At 33.3% G+C, this 19997-nt stretch overlaps 4 protein-coding genes across 4 annotated transcripts; 2 read left to right on the top strand and 2 right to left on the bottom strand.

The window, feature by feature from the left end:
• Positions 1 to 817: 817 nt before the first annotated feature.
• TRIADDRAFT_31981 (uncharacterized protein) lies at positions 818 to 4273 on the bottom strand (the record flags this gene model as incomplete). Its single annotated transcript, XM_002117069.1, has 9 exons — positions 818 to 988; positions 1058 to 1277; positions 1408 to 1628; positions 1742 to 1888; positions 1965 to 2074; positions 2184 to 2399; positions 2560 to 2761; positions 3486 to 3748; positions 3847 to 4273. Coding segments are annotated over 9 exons (1977 nt in total), but the record flags the coding sequence as incomplete, so codon positions are not given.
• An 854-nt stretch (positions 4274 to 5127) lies between these two features.
• On the top strand, positions 5128 to 8359 carry TRIADDRAFT_63413 (uncharacterized protein; the record flags this gene model as incomplete). The annotated part of the gene is made up of 7 exons (XM_002117000.1): positions 5128 to 5360; positions 6376 to 6747; positions 6942 to 7053; positions 7268 to 7451; positions 7559 to 7652; positions 7747 to 7955; positions 8048 to 8359. 7 exons carry the CDS (start codon positions 5128 to 5130, stop codon positions 8161 to 8163), a joined length of 1320 nt encoding a protein of 439 aa, XP_002117036.1. The 3' UTR covers positions 8164 to 8359.
• A 2839-nt stretch (positions 8360 to 11198) lies between these two features.
• TRIADDRAFT_61059 (uncharacterized protein) lies at positions 11199 to 12271 on the bottom strand (the record flags this gene model as incomplete). The annotated part of the gene is made up of 2 exons (XM_002117070.1): positions 11199 to 11592; positions 12207 to 12271. The coding sequence occupies 2 exons, from the start codon at positions 12269 to 12271 to the stop codon at positions 11199 to 11201; spliced, it is 459 nt and encodes a 152-aa protein (XP_002117106.1).
• A 5281-nt stretch (positions 12272 to 17552) lies between these two features.
• Positions 17553 to 19997, top strand: TRIADDRAFT_32021 (uncharacterized protein; the record flags this gene model as incomplete). Its single annotated transcript, XM_002117001.1, has 7 exons — positions 17553 to 17664; positions 18128 to 18238; positions 18335 to 18444; positions 18592 to 18679; positions 19059 to 19146; positions 19630 to 19696; positions 19884 to 19997. The coding sequence occupies 7 exons, from the start codon at positions 17553 to 17555 to the stop codon at positions 19995 to 19997; spliced, it is 690 nt and encodes a 229-aa protein (XP_002117037.1).

The following is a 19997-nucleotide window of genomic DNA, read 5'->3' on the forward strand; positions in this document are numbered from 1 at the left end:
AACAGAATTGAAATTTATAGCATATATACATTTCAGCTATTATGTCATATAAACGTATAAAATAATATTTATACATACGAGTACATGCATGTCCTATTTCTAGAATACGAGCGTATTGGCGATACGCGATATAACGATGGCAGCGTAAAGTTAAATCAAGTTGTAGCGATTAAAAGGAACTATAAAATTTTCTTAAATTTTACCAGGACACCAAGCCATTTAAATTTTAATCTGAATTATCATTTAAGAATTCTTTCCTTTTCCTTTTTCTGCGATCTTGTCCGCTGCAGAATGATGAAGGAGACATACCCACAGACAAATCTAGATCAAGATCTTCTGGGGATAACTCTAATGTAAAAAGGCTTGAAGGTCCTACTTCTTTAATTTGTGACTGATGGTTGGTTTTAACGATATTCATTTTCTTACAGTTTTCGTAGTTTGCACCACCGCTACCACTGTTAGTATCATTCCTATTTGGTGAGACATTGCCTATGTGTTTTGACATTTGTGATAGGCCACTTGACGTGATAACATTGCCTTTCGGTATGACGCCAGTATCTTGCGAAGATTCAGTATCATTTTTCGATTTAACTGCTACTTCGCTTACTTTACTGCTGCTATTCAATGTGCTGTTTGCAGAACTAAATAATTCGTCCTTGTTCTTGTTTTTTGTCCTAACGTTTGTAAGTATAATTTCAAGATTATCCTCAGGTGGTTCAACATTCTTAGAAACCGATTTTTCTTGTACTTTAGAAATAGAATTAGAGGGTTTATCACGTTTACGTGATAACTGACTAGAATCAGCTGTAGAAGGAGACAAATGGCCTAAATCAAGTCTCTGTAGTACAAATTCACACTGCTTCTTAAATTCATCATCAGGATCGTCAGGAAATGACGAGTGTAAAACGTTTGCACCACCAAGTAAAGCTCCGCCATGCATTGATGACTCGATTAACATAACGGATACCACAGCGTCAGCAACTGTTACCTAATAGAACATATTTTAATATAACGTCAACAATTTGATAGAGCAGGATAGTAAAATAGAGTAACAAACCTCATTTCTCATCATTAGTCTCGCGTGAGCTTGAGCTAGCCTAACGCTACTTTCTAAAAGTCTTAAAGTTGTTCTGGTAGAATTCTTGTGGTCAGACTGCCTCTGTTTTTGATAATATTGCGAGAGAATTAGACTACTTGACGCAGTCATTTTTGGCTTGAATTTTTTCACGTAGCAGAGATAAGCTCGTAATTTCGTCATATTCCATAGCTCTGATTCACTAGTTAAACAGGGAAAGAAGTAATATAAAAGATAATTACCCATATTATAATTTAAATTACTTTAAGATCTTGCTATCTACGGTGGGATATTATACTACTTGCATCATTACAACACGAGGACACGTTTACCTTGTGTCAAGAGATCGGCTATTCAAGATAAACGATGATACCAGTTTGTCCCAACTTTCATTAAAATTATCCATCATAATTAATACTAGATCGAATCGGCTAAGAAGAGGACTAGCCAGTGCGACGTTAACGCTTACAGATTCGTTAGGGTCATAATTGCCTTTAGGATTAGTTGCAGCAAGAATAGTAGTTCGTGTGTTTAATTTGCAGACTAAGCCAGCCTACATCATAAAGGAATAACGTTTCTGTTTTCTTATAATATTTATTTAATAAGATATAATTAATTTAAATAAGTTATTCGCAAATAATTGTAATTCAGTATGGCATAAATTACCTTAGCAACACTTATCGTTTGCTGTTCCATCGCCTCATGTATACTTGTGCGATCATGTTCTTGAATGCTGTTGAATTCATCAATACAACATAATCCGCCGTCAGCAAGTACTAAAGCGCCAGCTTCCAATTGCCATTCTCCTGAATCCTGATATGAAGGCGACTCAAATTTCAGAATCTGACGACTAAAACTCTATACAAGTATGTAATAATGTTGTACATACTTTGACAGCGGTTACGGTTAATCCTGCGCTAGTGGAGCCGATACCGGTGGTTAAAACTGATCTCGGCATCACTCTAGCAGCATATTTTAAAAACTGTGATTTACCAGTTCCTACGATTAATTAGTTAAAGGGATTTAAATTAGTTAAACTTGAAAAAATAATATCGATTTCGTGACCCAATTGTATTTACTGTATATATGCAATATCTATATATAATACCTGGATCTCCGACAAGTAGTAGATGAGATTCTCCACGAATCTTTGTGCCAGATGAATCTATTCTTTGAACTCCTCCAATTAAAACTAAGGTTACTGCTAATTTGATTATGTACATACCATAAACTTGTGGACAAAAGGAGGATAGAATAAAATTTCGTCCTGCATATGGATTTTCTTTATAATTTTGCCAATGCTGAATAAATTGTTGCTCAAGTTCTACATGAGTAAACAGATGGATGTCCAGATTATTTGTGTATTTCGATAAATCATTCATATAAATGAATCGAAAAGGTAACACGAATAAGAATGCATACAAAGCTATTCTCTTACATAAGGCAATTGATGTAAACGAATGAGTGAGTGATTTTCTAATTACCTGGCGTAATAGCAATTCGAGTGCGCTGTTCATTATTAACTTGTATATGATTGACTTTGAGAACGATTTCCACATCACACCGTTGATCAGTTGATAAAAATCTCCATCTACGACAAATGAGCCCGGTCAGGGTAACATCATCTCCAGGTTTGCAAGAGTCAACTAAATCATCCTCTAAGACAGCTATTATTGACTGAGGGATCTATGGGTTTGATTTTAATTAAAGAAAATGATGACAGTTTTCAAGAAGGATATTATGAGCGCATCTAGTAAAAGCTTACGTATAATTGTATACGGTAGATTCTATCATTGCTTCCACTGTCAGCTTAAATATTCCGAACATACTTTACATTCTTTTAGGTCATTTATTATTAACTTGATTGTAAAAGCATGATTTTCACTATGGACGTTTGACCATGTCAACTACTTTCAGGTTAACTATCCCATGACTAGTACATTCTATCCTATCCTCTACTTTTTAGTTTAAATACTGTATGTACTGTATGTATATTGTGCGTATGTATAACTATGAATATTCCAATTCTAATTCTATGATGTGATTTATTTTTCAGCTTTATTATTGCCTGTTCATGATCACTATGCAATATGCACATTCTATGATGTCATCCACTTTCTCACTGCATCATTATATAGGCACGACTACTGTACGTCTATTCTATGATGCCATGCATTTCAGCTTCAATATTACGTAAGTACGACTATGTCCATTCTACCATGTCATCCATTTTAGTTTAATTATTACGTCAATAGGACTATGTGCATTCTATTATGTCATCCAATTTTAGCTTAATTATGACGTGAGTACATAGTAGGACTACCAGCATAGCATGTAGTGCTATCTCGTATACCTATTTCAGCTTAACTTAAACTATCATCATCATGAATTAATCAATTGAGCAGGATACCGTTCCCAGGGGTAATTTCTGTACTTGTTCTTGAATGACAATTTCTTGATAGTCACGATTTGATGGAGATGTCGATTCACCATTGGTCATTGGTATAAATTTACGCGAGGTGCAGCCATCAATCGATGGGCAAATTGTTGGTTTTTTAATGACAAAATTTCTCTCTAGTTCAACAGGTACTTTAAAGTTTAATCCACACTCGGAACAGACAAATGTTTTCTCGTATTCGAGTACCTTAGCTATGCCAGCTCGAACAACGTTGGCTACAAGCATAAGAATCAAAATCCATTTACAATACTTGTCATCAAGAACTTATGACTGATGTAAGACAATGATGGACAATTCCCTCGACCTGCTGTACCTGTTATGGAAACAAAACGTCCTACATCTTCTGATTGTGGAATGCTATAGCGATAGATTTCCTTGACGTTAGCATAATCTGCGTTGTGCAATCTCGAATGGATATTTTTCTTGATTGTTAGCCGATCATTTCCACTATGTCGAATAATATCGGTCTGGATTCGCTTGACTGCTTCGTCCAAAGTTGATAATAAAAATTGGGGTCGGTCCAACAACAACGGTAAGATCTCTTGAACTGTATTGGCCAAGAAGAAAACATCAATATTGATAGGATAATGGCGTCTTGGATCTTCCCCTAATAATACTGTTTCAATTTCTGTTGCAAGATTTTTGGTTAAGTACGATTGGATTAGATCAATAAAGTCGTCATTGGTTTGATCAATCTCTTGCAGCGAACATGTTGATTCATCACTTGAATTTGCCGCCATTCTTCCTCCATCGTCTTGGTACTGTCTAGCTCATTCTGTGTGGACGGTATGGACTGTGGACAGGACTGTGTTGAGTATGCTCACTCGCTTAGTGCTTTACAGTGTACAGTGTACCGTACAGTCATGCTGCACCGTGACGCTGGAGAACCTGTACACTGTACAGTACAGTACAGTACAGTACAGTCTACACGTGTGGACGGTATGGACTCTGGACAGAACCGTGTTGAGTATGCTCAGTGCTTTACAGTGTACAGTGTACCGTACAATCATGCTGCACCGTGACGCTGGAGAACCTGTACTCAGTACTGTACAGTACACGTGTGGACGGCATAGACTGTGGACAGGACTGTGTTGAGTATGCTCACTTATTCAGTGCTTTACAGTGTACAGTGTACCGTACAGTCATGCTGCACCGTGACGCTGGAGAACCTGTACTGTACACGACGTATGGACAGTATGGACTCTGGACAGGACTGTGTTGAGTACGTAACTTGAGTATGCTCACTTGCTCAGTGCTTTACAGTGTACAGTGTACCGTACAGTCATGTTGCACTGTGACGCTGGAGAACCTGTACTGTACTGTACACTTGTACAGCTTCGGAAACTTGTCATTTCGTCACCAATCCTCACATCAATTTTAGACATCAACATCGAAGCGAGCACTATCAAGACTCTAAAAGTTGGGAAAATTACCGATATCCAAGATGAAATTATCCATCTGTTTGCTCGTTTGTTTATCTACATTGACACTAGCTGTACCGCATTTTATGCATGGTAGACCCGCTAGTGGTTTGGTTCCTCCACCACCGTTGGAGTTGCCCATCGAAGCCTTACCGAAAGCACAATATTTCAAGATGCAAAAGCTCGATCATTTCGATCATACCAATACTGCGGTTTGGTCGCAACGCTATTTCGTCAACGATACTTTTCATAAAAAAGGCGGTCCAATCTTTCTTATGCTAGGAGGAGAAGGGCCTGCATCACCAGTGTGGAATGTAGCTGGTGCCTGGCAAATCTATGCTAAAAAATTAAATGCCATCACCATCCAAATTGAGCATCGATATTATGGCCAAAGTCATCCTGTCAGGTGAAGGGCACGTGATCTAGTGCTTACAAGATAGTAGACTGTCGATCTTTTTTCCATTTTATTATATTTACCGATCTGAACAAATACTTAGTCAAGAAATCAATTTGTCCTTTAGGATTCATGTACTTTACACTGATACTGTATTGATGATGCCTATGGAATAGCGTGTATTGATTAATTACATTGAAAAACCTTCCACGGTCTCCATGTTTCAGTGATTTCTCCTCCTTCAGATACTATAGCCTTGAGACACACGATATGATGGAAATACTTATACTACAAACTGTCGTTGTCAGAGTTCACCCAGTTATTCCATAGCGCAAGATTACATGCAGACTGTAAATATTGTCATTTATTACCAAGATACACTTTCTAGTTGATCACGATCGATACATTCAGCAATACCAGTCTACAATGGTGAAATGAAACGATGCAACTGTGGTGTGTTAGAAAAATGAGTCTTGTTGTTTATATAAGATAAATCAATTAATTTGAAAGCCCCGCAGTAGTCATCCAAGACTAGCGTTTTACCCTACAGCAAATAAATACAGTAGAATTTTTTCCCATCTGTCTTAGTTATCAATACTCTGAGTGTAGGATAAAAATTGTAGTAGTAACTCTCACGATGCAGGATATAAAGTATGCGATATACTGTACACAGTGAATGACTTGACGATCAGTTTTTTCAATCGGTCAAGAAGTACTCATCAAATAAATACAGTCATATGAAAAAGAAATGGAGTAGTTCCTGATACAGTCTTAGCAAAACGGCCATAGCTTGATGACTCAGCTAGGCTGCCAGCGCGTATTATAGTCTTATGATATTAATAGATCATCAAGCAATATTCGTAAATAATTATATTATCATTCATAATAACCGTATCAGCGTATAAATAATATGCAGCACAGTAGTACTGTATAGGCCTAACTTTGAGATAGGTCACCTTAATTGTTATGATTGATGTCGCTAATTTTGATTCTTTCCAATCTATCTATCCTTACCGATAAAATGCAGTGATGCTTCCACTCCTAACTTAAAGTACCTAAGCAGTGAGCAAGCTTTGGCTGATGCTGCTTATTTCCGAGAATATTTCATGACAAGTAAAAATATGTCAGCTGATACGAAATGGATTGTTTTTGGAGGTTCATACTCTGGAGCTTTGAGCGCTTGGTTACGAACAAAGTATCCACACTTATTTCATGCTTCAGTTGCAACTAGTGCTCCTATTTTGGCCAAGGTAGATTTCGAGCAGTACTTGCAAGTCGTTACTAAATCTCTTCAAACTGCTGGTATGGCCTGTACTAAAAACATCCACAATGCTACAACAATAATACAAGGGATGATAAAAACTTCCGCCGGAAGAAAAAAGTTATCTCAAATGTTCAAGTATGTTCACTCTTGCTACTACTGAATCATGTACTATGCAAAAGCGATAATATACTACAAAGTACTTTCAATTGCCAAATATATATACGAGTATATAGAGGATATACGCGAACATACAATTATTGATCACAATTTCTATAGCCTTTAAAGTCTAAACTTTCTTACTATCATTTATTATGTTATTGATGCTACAGAACGTGCAAGCCTTTGAGTAAAGACCCGAATGACATTTCTACCTTTATGCAAAGCCTAGCAGGAAATTTTGAAGGAATTGTTCAGTATAATAAAGATAATACCGGATTTGAGGTATATTGAGACTGATAACAATTATCTGTATCACACTTTGCGTCATTATCTCCATAGTCGCTTTATATCAGTATTATTTACATCTTATGTCATTGCAGTCTTACTGTTCTTGTATACAAATCCTTATTTATATGCATACTAACGGCTTTATAATCCTCAGTATAAGATAGGTTATATGCTGTGCTAACTGACCCTACTCATTTTATTCATTCAGCGCCATACTCCTGCAACAACATTGACAGATTTATGCAAAATTATGGAAAAGAACAAGCCTCTCGATGGATACGTAAAAGTAAATTCCTTGATACTTAAACAGAATGGTCAAAAGTGTAACGATGTCGTATACAAAGATATGATAAAACAAATGCAACAGAGCAAATTTCAACCAGGAATTGCAGGTCTTTTTCGCAAATTTTGATCTATTCTGTACTTTGTTAATGACAGCAATGACATGAAATTTAAGATTTAGATTCTGAAATGGTATGATTCTGTTTTATCATTTAAGGTCGATTATGGTTCTATCAGACTTGTACCGAATTTGGATATTACCAAACGTCAGACTCTAAGAAGCAGTCCTTTGGAAACATGTTTCCCATAAAGTACGTATTGAAAATCTATTGAAATAGTAATTAATTACTGCCGTATTCCCATCGTATTTTTCATTAAGCGATCATGTTTTTGATTACTCTATAGATACTGGGTTCAGCAATGTGCTGACGTTTTCGGAAAAAAGTTTTCACCTTCGTATATAAACGGCGAAATAACAATGACTAACAATTATTATGGAGCGTTGGCAATAAAAGGTACTCGCATCGTCTTCCCAAATGGTTCAATAGATCCGTGGCATGCACTCGGCCTTCTTAAATCTACTGATGCAACCAGACCAACAATTTTTATTAAGGGTATATTTTTTATGAAATGATTTATTGCGTGGTAATTTAAACGTAATGTACGTAAATATCTCACATGGTATAATCGATTTGTTATAATTTAGGTACTGCTCATTGTGCTAACATGTACCCACCTACATCGAAAGATCCCGCAGGGCTTAGACAAGCTCGCACAAAAATCCTCGGTTATCTTACCAAGTGGTTGAAGGAAAAGTCCTAAAGCTCAAAAATTTTAGTTGAGATGTATTGTTCTCAAATTTTAAGTAACTCTTAATACAGATCATTTGTTCTTCGAATTAGCCGAAAAAGTAACTGATATTCATGTTGTAAAAATGATTCTACGATAATATAGCAACGGTAGCATAAAGGCATGAACATTGAGATATCTTCCTTTCCGTTATTCTAGCTGCACTAACTGTAGTTTCATGATTGTGCAGTACACGAAAAGCGATATAGTATATTTTTCTATTAAAATCAATTGTATTGGACTACTAGATATAGCAACAAATAGCAAATTACTTCTTGGAAATAAATTTCTCGAACTATTAGCTCGCATTGCCTAGTAATAGTTTTTTGAGTTACACTTTTTATTCTCTAAATAAGATTTAAAGTCTTCTATGATTTATTGCTATAAAATTAGGTCAACTGCTTCATTATGACAACTTAACTTGTACCGATTTAATAACTGAAAGTAAAAACGTCTATTATACGACTTTCTAAGGTGTTCTTAAACAGGGGATGTGAAAAGGCTGCAGCTACAATTAATTCTCTGCAAGATTTAGTCAAAGTAAACTCTATCTTTAGCTACTTTTTGTACTAGTTTTCTTAGTCTCAGTATAACAGATGACTATGCGTCAACCTATCACTACTCAGAAATGATTAGTTCATAGCAGTAGATGTATCAATGGCAAATATGTAAAAAAAGATCGATATTAAATATTATTGCCTGACTCTACTAGCCACGCTAAGCAGTGTGTAAATTAGGCCTCACTTAATATATAATAAGATGCACTCTAATATTGCCACACGAGCATATTTCTTCTAGTTATTTCTATAAAAACCTATTAACAAGCTATTGTTCATTCCCTTTTTACTAGTGAACTATAAAAATTAGCTTTAGATGCGATAAAGATACTACTTCGTTAAGATTCGATATTGAAATAATACGATCACTTCATTGATTATTGTTAGTGCCTTGCTTTATTTCACACAAAGTTGATGCGATTCTGTCATACAACTTTAAATATCAAGAGTCCTTTGAGTAACAAGCTATTAATACAATCTTAAACATTAGATGAAATAAAGAACGTTTATGATAACATCAACACTTTTATAACATTTTTCTATTGATAAAATTGAATTAAGGAATCTGAACGAGAATTAGACATGCAGCAAACAACATTAATGAAAGCACAATTAACACTTAAAGAGTAACCAACATTAAGGTTTCATATATTCGTCTATTAGAGTTGAATAGGATACAATTGTTACTAAAATCATCTCGTCGACTTAAGTATATCATCTCTCTAACAATATGCCCAAACAAACAAAAAAGAATAATAACCTTGCTAATTGTTAATCATTTGTTAAATAGCGTCAGCAAAGTATCACAATCTCAAGTATCATATAAGGATCAATTAATCACATATCTTTATGATAATACTAGCGTAGCAATTATAACATATAGTCATATCTCTTAAATAGTAATTGCTACTATCCGTACTGTATATGATGAAAAACATATACTGAATACATAATCACATATTAGCTTGATTTATTGCATCAGAGTCTTCAAATTAGTCCTAGATCATAGCTTCAGTCCTCTAATCTTTTCACTATTCAATATACAGTCTGGTTACAATAATCGAAATGCGAAATTTTGCTGAAGGTCAGATTTCATTATCATTTCATGCTGCATGTCAGGTATGCTGATAGAGCCACATACCAAATCTCTTGCCATTTGGTGGCATTTTATCATCGCGTGCTATATGTACTATACTGATTACGGAATATGCCGATAAAAAGCGATATACCAAACAGTTTCTAGTCATTAGCAAGTTTGTTATTATTTCCTGCTGTATGAACTATCTTGATTTATAGCGGATGCTGATAGAAGCCATATACCAAATCAATTTCCAATAATTTATAGTTTCTATTATCATTTCGTAATAAAATAGATGCTTTAAATTATAGAATAAGCCGGTAAAAGCGATATACCAAAATCAATTTCCAGTTATTCATTCTTTGTTTTCATACTACGCGTAGAATTTTTGATTTGCGGAAAAATTTCTTATAGAAGCTATCCAAATCAATCTCAGTCATTAAATAGATTTCGCTGGCACTTTATACTATCTTTACGGCATCGATTAATGGAAGCAACTGATAGAAGTCATATACCGGTACCGAAATCAAATTTTCAGTCATTTGCAATTTTATGCTACATATTTATTGTACCAGGTTCAAATCTAGCAATATTTCGCGTCCAATATGACCGTTATCGACATCCAGAAGTAGCTTCTTGAACTAAAATCGACAGAAATTAAAAATTTATTAATAATAGATAATGCAAATGGTGCGAGCAAAATTTAAGATAGCGATTTCGTTAGGTACTAATAGAAGTGTTCTTTGTCTATTAAAATGGTATACTCATATTAATTCTAGCTTAATATACTAGGATATTAGCCTTCTTGATCGATTGCTTATTTCTTTTACAACTGTTAAAATTTTTCAGTGACTATTCAGTACTATTGTGGCTGATAATAGTACCGTGTTATATCGATTATACATTTTGATATTTTAATTAATGAGATAAAATACTAATTGATTTAAAATCCTTTTCCTTAGGGATAAATGCAACTATTCAGTTTTATTAATATTGTCACTAATAAAGGCACAAACATAGATCATACTGGCATCTGATTTAGTAAACGTGACAAAAGATAAGAGATTTAGATATTCTCTAGCAACAGTTACTGCCGTATGAATTCTTTTATTTTCTATTAAATGAACGTTGATTTCCAATAAGCGTAAAAATAGTGTCACTACTGAAGACTGATACATTATTAATTATTTAATTCGTAGCAGATAAAACTCGATAGAACTCTGTTTGGATAGGTCGATGCAGTATATGTAAAGATATTCACTTATCAATTTAATAAAGCAAACAGTAATGAAAACATAGATTAAAAATTAATTACAAACATACAGTATCTTCTGAAAAATCTAGCAAGTGAATATTTGTAAATAATAGTTTGATTAAATGGCAATTACCGAGTAGTATTCCTTTAATAGAGCTAAATTTTCATTTTCTCGGCTTAAAACAGCGTTGGCTAAATTCTGATAACGCAACTTCTTACGTACTCGACAATCTTTAGCCGATTGTCGGCATTTTTGTAATTTGGCCGCTTGGTCCATCAAGAGCGGCTTTCGACCTCGTTTATTTGGCATTTCAATTTTGTTATTACAATCATACTTGCAAGTAAATTTAGTATTTTTCGTTCTTCGCCCAATAGAGCTGTGGATATTACCAATTGATGAAATCTTATTAGCAATATCGAGGTTTAATTTTTTACCGTTGGATTTCGATTTGACCATACTTTTTATTTTCAGTAAACGTTTGCAAGCTAGCTCAGTGATGTTGGATGATATCCTAGACAGATAAGTTAGAAAATGTGGCTAGACTCAATATTACCGGGTATAATATAGTTATTGAAAATTTATTACATTGTTATAAAATAGTGAGACGATATTTGAAAACAATAGTATTCTAGATTGTTGAATATCTATGAATTATCTTAACTACTTTTTTAAGTGATTACAACGGGATATTGTGCAAAATGACAACTTCAATATAAAATTGATTTTTGACCTTTGATGTTTACAGTTTCCGCTTTTATCGTAAGGGGAAAGCTCAATATTCAGGTAACTTGATTCTCTCTTGAATTGGTAAACAAATTAATAACAAGTTTATAGCCTAGCTCAATTTATTGACAGCTATAAAATTAAATGTCTGATATTGAGGTATTGACTTTAATTAGACGGCCGCTATTGATTAATTGAAGATAAAGTATTCTATTTACTTTATGAATTGATAAAAGTTATCCGTAGACCAAGATATAAATTCCGTAAAGAACTTACCAAGTTTCTGCTAAAGCATATTATCACAGAATTCGCCAATACCAATATAGGATTTAGTATAACAAAATAAAGCTTCCATTATTATACAAAGTTGTTACCCAATTTAGTATCAGTAGCTGCGTGCACCTGCTTCCGGTATTGGCTCCAGGATGGCGGTTGCCATGGACGTCACCTTGAAAAATTCTTGACATCTAGATATATTCGCCATTAATTGACGTTAAATGTGCAGTACTACAGAACAGCTTAAATATTTTTTCTATGGATTACAATATATTTAAAGTACAAAAGAAAAGCTGATAAATTCACGAAGGAATTCTATTAAATAGATACAAACAAGATACAAATAGGTATTGTGAAGATCCATATTTAGCGAATAAGTCGGTGTTAGGTATTTTTCCTTGTATCAAAGACCCCGCCGGCTAGGCGCCAGCAGTATTTTTTATTCTTCTTATTTCTTTTTAGCTGTCGCTTTAGTTTTATTTCCCATTAAATGTAGAGACTTATAGTCTCTTCAACAGCCTATCATTGAATTTATTGTTATTTATGATGGGTAGCCAAATAATCGAGATAGTGTACGGCAAGAGATAGGATCTTTTACAATTTGCACAAAATGCAGTTAAGCCATTCGGCACCGTAAAAGGCAAACGGCAATGCTCTTCTGAGCATTTTACCTTGATTTAACTACTTTGTACAATATTCCAAGGGTCTACTGTTGACATTAGCAAGTGTAGGACTGTAGTATAAGTTTCCCAAGTTATCTACTTAACCCAATGGCAACAGCTACTGAATGAATTTCGATAGCATTCACGCATAATTGTATATTCTATGTCCACCATTCCCGGAATTGATGCCACAGCTATTAATCAAAATAGTTTATTCAAAAAATAAGGCATAATTGTTTGTGAAAAAGAAAAATACAGAAGTTTTGTAAATATATGGGTTATAATATAGTACATATAGAAATTAATGAAGTACAAGTAGATGTCCTACATGTTCTAAAAAGTATGGTAAATAATGTACAAGAATATATTTGTTAACAGAAGTAAAACATCGGTTATACTTTATGTTGGTATGCTACTGTTTCAGTCTGGTATTTGAAGTAAGAAATAACAATGGTTAATAAAAACAGATTTATAAATAATAACAATTTACTAATTAATCATCGGCGTCTTGGTCAACGTTTTTGATAGTTTATTGATTCATAAACAATACTTGTATTATTATCTTAACGTATATATCAGTCATAAACAGGAGAAACTAGTAACTGTATCCTTCAATCCTTGAAGACTGCATGGCTATATTTGTATCAATCTAAGAATATTGACGCCACTTCATTACACAATTTTTCACATCGCTTAATAAATAATGTAATTATCTATATAAATCTTGTCTATCCCGATCGCTTTAAATTATCTCATTAGTGTACGTAACGCATAATGAAGTTGATAGTTTAAATCAACATGAATTAATTATTTTAAAATGAAACACATTAACCTCTTCAACTAAATCAATCATAGCAATGCAATTGCTCTTGACAAGAACTTTAACATACATAAAAAATTGATTTTTATTTTGCTAAAATCAAGATACTATTCAATGATGGGATCTCATGTCATTTAGCTAGTCACATTGGCTACGGTATCTTTTCAATCACTTACCTATACAACTCTATACAGTGCACAGTAAATGAAAACATTTCATCAGAAGGGGATGATATGGTAGGATATTTACATCCGCACAATTACATGGGACAATTTTGAAGCATGGTTTGTCCACTTACTGAAATTACTGCAATAATGCATTATAACCCTATATATTGTATTTTATTTATATTGTTTCATTTTTATAGTACAAGAAATAATATTATTATTACAGCTAACTTTTGGTCATAAAATCTTCAATGGATAAAACTTTCAATAAATACAACAGGAGCTTAGAATTAAACTGAAATTAATCGATGCATTTTTCTACAACACAAATGAACTGACAATAATCAACGAAGTGTCTAGACTGGTATAATATGCAAATAGAGAGAGATAATAAACTTTCATTGCACAAATGTGTTATGATGCTCTAGCACTTGAATCAAATTGTTATTGCTTTGATATCTGGACATACAAGTTCATGATCAACTACTAAATTGCGCTATAGCAAGCAATACATCATGTGTTATGCAACTTCGCATGATTTGTCGTAACAGGATATCCTTAATATTTTCAATGAATAAAAAATTTTACTTCCTGTAAATTTGGCCTTATTGTACTTCCTCACGGAAGGAAATATGTATACCATTATTTGAGTTCGTAAATATGATAGAGTGGACTGTAGTCCGCGAAATTCTTATAAGAAAATGCTACGTTATGGCTGCGAAATCAGATAGAGTTAATGATTTATATTCAGGAATTTTTCTCTTTCCTTAAATTTCGCATCCACTTTCAAGTACAGTAGATTTAAGATGATTTTCAAGGTCATTTAACAGAAATACCGGTAGAAAATTATTTCCAGTATGAATTAGCGATAGCCAATAATTATAATCTTTCAGGCAGATTGATGATGCATTACAGTGCAGAATCATGCATAGGTAAACTTTACTGTAGTTTTGAACTACCATTACGTTAAATTTTTTTTTAAATCAGTCTTATTAATTGAATTATATTCGATAACTATGAAATTAGTATAAAAATTAACTACTAATGGCTATTATACAGTGCATTGCGTTAATAGACAGGAGGCCAAGATTTGTTATCTTTCAGAGTTTCTCTGTCGTCATGGCTTACTATTAAGACATTTTGTAAGAAATCTCCTTTAATAAGATTTAAATTATTATTAATTAACTCGTGGTAAACAACATCTGATTTTAGATACGCGACTATGTGTAAAATTTATATGGATACTATTGTAATTAATCTATTTTATTTTTTACTCGTCTTTGAACTTAATACAGGGCTTCATGGGTTATCAATAAATTTTTTTAAAATTTAAGTATAATCAAATATCAACCAGGCGTTAATTAATTAATTACATTGAAAGAATTGCAAAAGGCTTCACATGGTCGATACTGTAGTCAGCCTAGTTTAGTAGGCAATAATCGAATTTAGATATCGGTATCCTATCAACTAAGTATAGCCTCCTTTCAATGAATACCGATAAAATTAATTAAAAAGAACCAGAATTGCAAACTTAACGGAAACAAGGACAAATCCTAGTCTGATATATAAAGCTTCATTAATTTATAAAGTAAACCTAGTAACTATCTTAAATTAATTGAAATTCTCGATAATGAAAAAAACACCCTGCATCGAGCTGTGCTTCATATTTTATCGCTTTTATTTACTATACAAATCAATGATTTTTAGCAGAAAGAAGGTAAACAAATACGTAAAAATAATCATTACTACCCGCATAATTTTTGCTTAAGCTTACTAAACATTAAACACGTATAAAAATTTTCAAGGTGAATGTAAACTTTATCAAAAACTATGTGACGGCTATCGTCTGTAACTCTTCGACATAATATATCCTAGCCAGTAAAAAATTTTATCTAACAGTCCTTGGTTATCAAGGCTGTATTCTATGAGAAGAGTATGAATGTGTATATCCACATTTATTATTAGACGTAGAAAATAAAAATATTATATAACCGTTAAGCAACGATAAACATAACGGTACTGAAAATAGACGCAGTCGTGTAGTGCAGTATAGTGGAAAGTATCGTACTATGTGTATTCAACTAGCTCACTAGTCAACCATTGCAGCGGTTAGGCTAAAGGCATCCTTCGATCTATATATCTAAAAACATAATAGTTGTCTACAGAAGACTCTGGGTGTACATGCCAAGTAAACCTAAATTCTATCGTGTAGACAACATTATACTCTAGGATATCGGTACTATAAACAATTAAAGGACGGTATATGTACCCGTTATACTCAACAGTAACTAGGCTAAAAGCAGCATTTGAATTTATGCCTCTGTAGCGAATAGGTTCCATAAAATTGAGTAAATCTCTAACATGACGCAATTAGTACTACCGTACTTCATGTTACTGCTGTAATTAGTTGAAATCTCCTCCACCTCATCTAAATGAGCAGTGAATTGTCCATGAAAAGCTCTGAAAGTATGTTATCGGGTAAATTCTTTATATTCAATGGTCTTTGCTAGCCTAAATTCTATCGTTGGACAATATTGAATACCATAAAAAAATACCATACTTTATTGTACTGCTTACTATATATACGAGCGTACATTTACCTAACAACTGATCCTACCCTTCGGTTACAATTGTTAGGCTGAAAGTAGCATTTAATTTATATTTCATATCTAACAATGCAAACGATTATTAGCGGAAGGCTCTGAACGTACATTATCGTCAAAAAAAAAAATTCTACGTCCGATAGGTCTGTACTTCCTGTAGTTAGACTACTGTAAATCGCTTATATATTTTCTATAGAAGCTACTGTACGGACATAGATCACAAGTTACCAAAGATCTTTATGGACTGGTAGCTCTTGCAGTCCAAACTCTACTCTATAAGTATAGGAAGAAACTATATAAGGTATATATTCGTTGAAGCATACATTTAATATAATCGTAGATTCGTATATCATACACAAGAGTATCAAAAATTCTATATGTTATTGCTATACTATTTATTTTTTCTATAATGGTGGTGATGCTGGCGTTACCATAACAACAGCGATGAAAATATTGCTATGCGCGAGAAGCAACCTATTACTACTGCTATGGGCTCCGTAGACTTTGTAGATGTTCTTGTCTATTCTATTGCACTATAACTATTGTATGGGCGATAGGATTGCATAAACTGTGCTCTGTTCGGATGCTGGTATAGTAATTTCTGTATAATATCGATCAGAACTAATGACAAAGTACACTTAGGCTCAAGGCTATGTACGAGTATAGATTTTCATGCGCAGCAAATGCAGTAAATAGACATGAGAATAGTGGGCAGTGGATAAATATCTGTAAGGATAATAATATTATACCAATTCTTTATATTAATACAATCATTGATCTTGCGTCATTTTGGCCATTAAATCTGGTAAAATTACTGGACATATTGGAATTTCTTTTAAAACTACATACTGGAACTCCATAAGTCTGAGTGTTTTTTCGATTTCTGATCCAGACTTATTTAGATAGAGTGATATAATCTTGAAGATTCTGACTATATAAAAAATGGCCTTTGGAACTCTGTGATACTCTAACCATTTTAAGATACTTGGGTAATTGCTCGTGGTTAAAATTTGGGGTAATTTTAGCTTATACAAGGACTTTGGTGAATTACTGGTATAGCCACGAAGAAAATCATCCTTCACTGATACATTTAAAATTGCAAATTACTTTCATTCGCACTGTGATAAACAAAATTAGTTACCATCCACAAATCGGTGTAAAATATTGCTAGATTGTTAATCACTAAGAAAAGTAAAACTGCACTATTACTCATGGAAGAAATGGAAGGATATAGCATGGATGAAGATGAATTAAAGCAATTATACGCTTGGATTGATGGAATACCTTTAAGTAGGCAGAAAAAGAATATAACTAGAGACTTTAGCGATGGAGGTTAGTGATAATATTACACAATATTCTTATGATAATAACGATATAAGCGATCGTTACCTCTAATTCTTCGAATTGAGATTCTGTAAATCGATTTGCTTCTAATTTACGATACTGGATAGTATGATTACAGATATATAGTATTAAAGATAAAGTCCATCGATTATTCATTATCACAGGATCAACATTATAGTGCTTAGTAATAGCATGATATGAGTAACTAAATGAACAGAAAATTATCCAATTTAATATTAGGCAAAGAATTTATACTAGTGTTGAGATAGTAAAACCAAATAAACTTTAATTTGATATTAATTATCTTATTTAAGTATGTTTAAGTGTTGTAACTTTAAAATAGATGCTGAATATGACATAAAGAAAGATGCTTTAAATTAATACTTGCAAGTTGATGGCTTTACAACTAACCCTGGCTTATACTTGCAATCGTTATCTTCTCTTAATACAGTTTTGGTTGCTGAGGTAGTACATCACTTCTTACCTAAGTTAGTAGACCTTCATAATTTCTCTCCAGCGAACTCTGCAACACAGAAAGTAGACAACTGGAATGTACTAAATCGTAAGGATTTCATTTCCTTGATTAAACATCATCTTTATAAGCTACAGTAAAAAAATTACACTAATTACTTTTTTCTACTTATGATTTGTTATGTAGGGAAAGTTTTCACAAGGCTAAATTTTCATTTACCAGAGGACGTTTTGCAAAGTATCGTAAAATGTAAACCGGGCGTAGTTGAATTTCTGTTGAATAATCTTAGACTCAAGGTAGTGTATTTGTGAATAGGTAGTTTTTCTTTTGAAATATTGATAGATTAACAATTCTAATGATATGATGATGGAAATTATTAGATCAAGAAATTTAAGGCAAAATCAAGTGGTAAAATATATAAACAAAAATCAGATTTTTCTCAGCAAATACATCATCAACGCCGCGGTCAGTCATCACAGAATAGTAATCAGGCTTTTGCTGGACAACCTTCCACTTATCCTGATTCTCAGAGTAAGCTATTAAACTAACATACAAGGGCAAAATTTTAAAAACTTTACTTAAAAGCTACTCAGAGTTAATCGACTGTTGTGTACATTCTTTCGGATTAATAATTTATTTCTTTGAATATTGATTTATTATCATTACAGGTTACGTTGTCAATGCATACCACAATCCAGCAGCGGGGCAATTTAACGGACCATTTCATCCACCAATCCAGCATAATCATCAGGTAAAAATGATATTACTATGTCTATAACAACCGAAAGGAAATAATTTAGTACGAAATAGTAATTAAATTGAGCTTACATCTTTGTTATCTATCTCAAATCACAGCAGACACACTATTTGTATGATATTCCAACTGATGAACGTGGAATCATGCACGAAGCTAACACTAAAAGTAGAAAACCAAGTAACGGCTACGGGCAAAATATAAATCATAGACCGGTAAAAGGCAGTAAATCTCAACCTGTGAGGTAGGTAACGATTTCTAACGAACAGTTAGCTATCAGTTTATCTAAAAAGATCATAATTAGATCATTACGTATACACTGCAGCTCTCGCTAATTTTAGAGTTATATCAACATCATATCTACAGTAGTGGATGCAGATTACATGCAAATAGAATACAGAAGCGAAGGCAGTAAAAGAATTATAAATAAGATGATGCCATATATGCATACAGTGTTATCAGGATTAGCGTTATATAGCCTTTAGGGTAGCAACAGCAGCACTAGTAAGACTTTTATTTCGATAAGAAAGAAAAATAGTAATAAAGCTAAAATACGAATTGCAATAGAAACATTCTTCTCCACTAATATGCAGACAATTGAGTCAATTTTGACCGTTACGCTTATAACTTATTTGATGATAGTCAGTTTTAGTTATCCAATACCGTAGAGATATAAAAGTGAGCTTACTCATTCATTTATTCATTAATAATTTTCTCTATAACTCAGTCAAGAAGCAGTGATAGCCATGGAAGAAAAGACGCAAGCTCTACTTGCTTCACAAGAGACCATACAAGTAAGTAAAAGAATGCTTTAGAGATAACAAGCAAAAATACATTTGAAATCTAAGAAGTCCAATAACTTTTCTAACAAGCATTCACGATTGACGATAACAGTAAAACAGTAAATATAGTATAAATAGCAATAGCTTCTTTAAGCTATGATTCCACTCGTGTTTATATGTAATTTTTTAAATCATCTAGATTTTACAAGCTAAAATACGGAGAATTGAACACTTGCTTCATTTAAAGGATTTAAGAATTGAAGAATTACAGTCAAGACTTATATCTTATGAATCCAAAGGCGATCGTAGATAG

The sequence above is a fragment of the Trichoplax adhaerens genome, genomic scaffold (assembly GCF_000150275.1).
Source record: "Trichoplax adhaerens TRIADscaffold_21 genomic scaffold, whole genome shotgun sequence".
In the NCBI taxonomy this organism is placed as follows: Eukaryota; Metazoa; Placozoa; class Uniplacotomia; order Trichoplacea; family Trichoplacidae; genus Trichoplax; species Trichoplax adhaerens.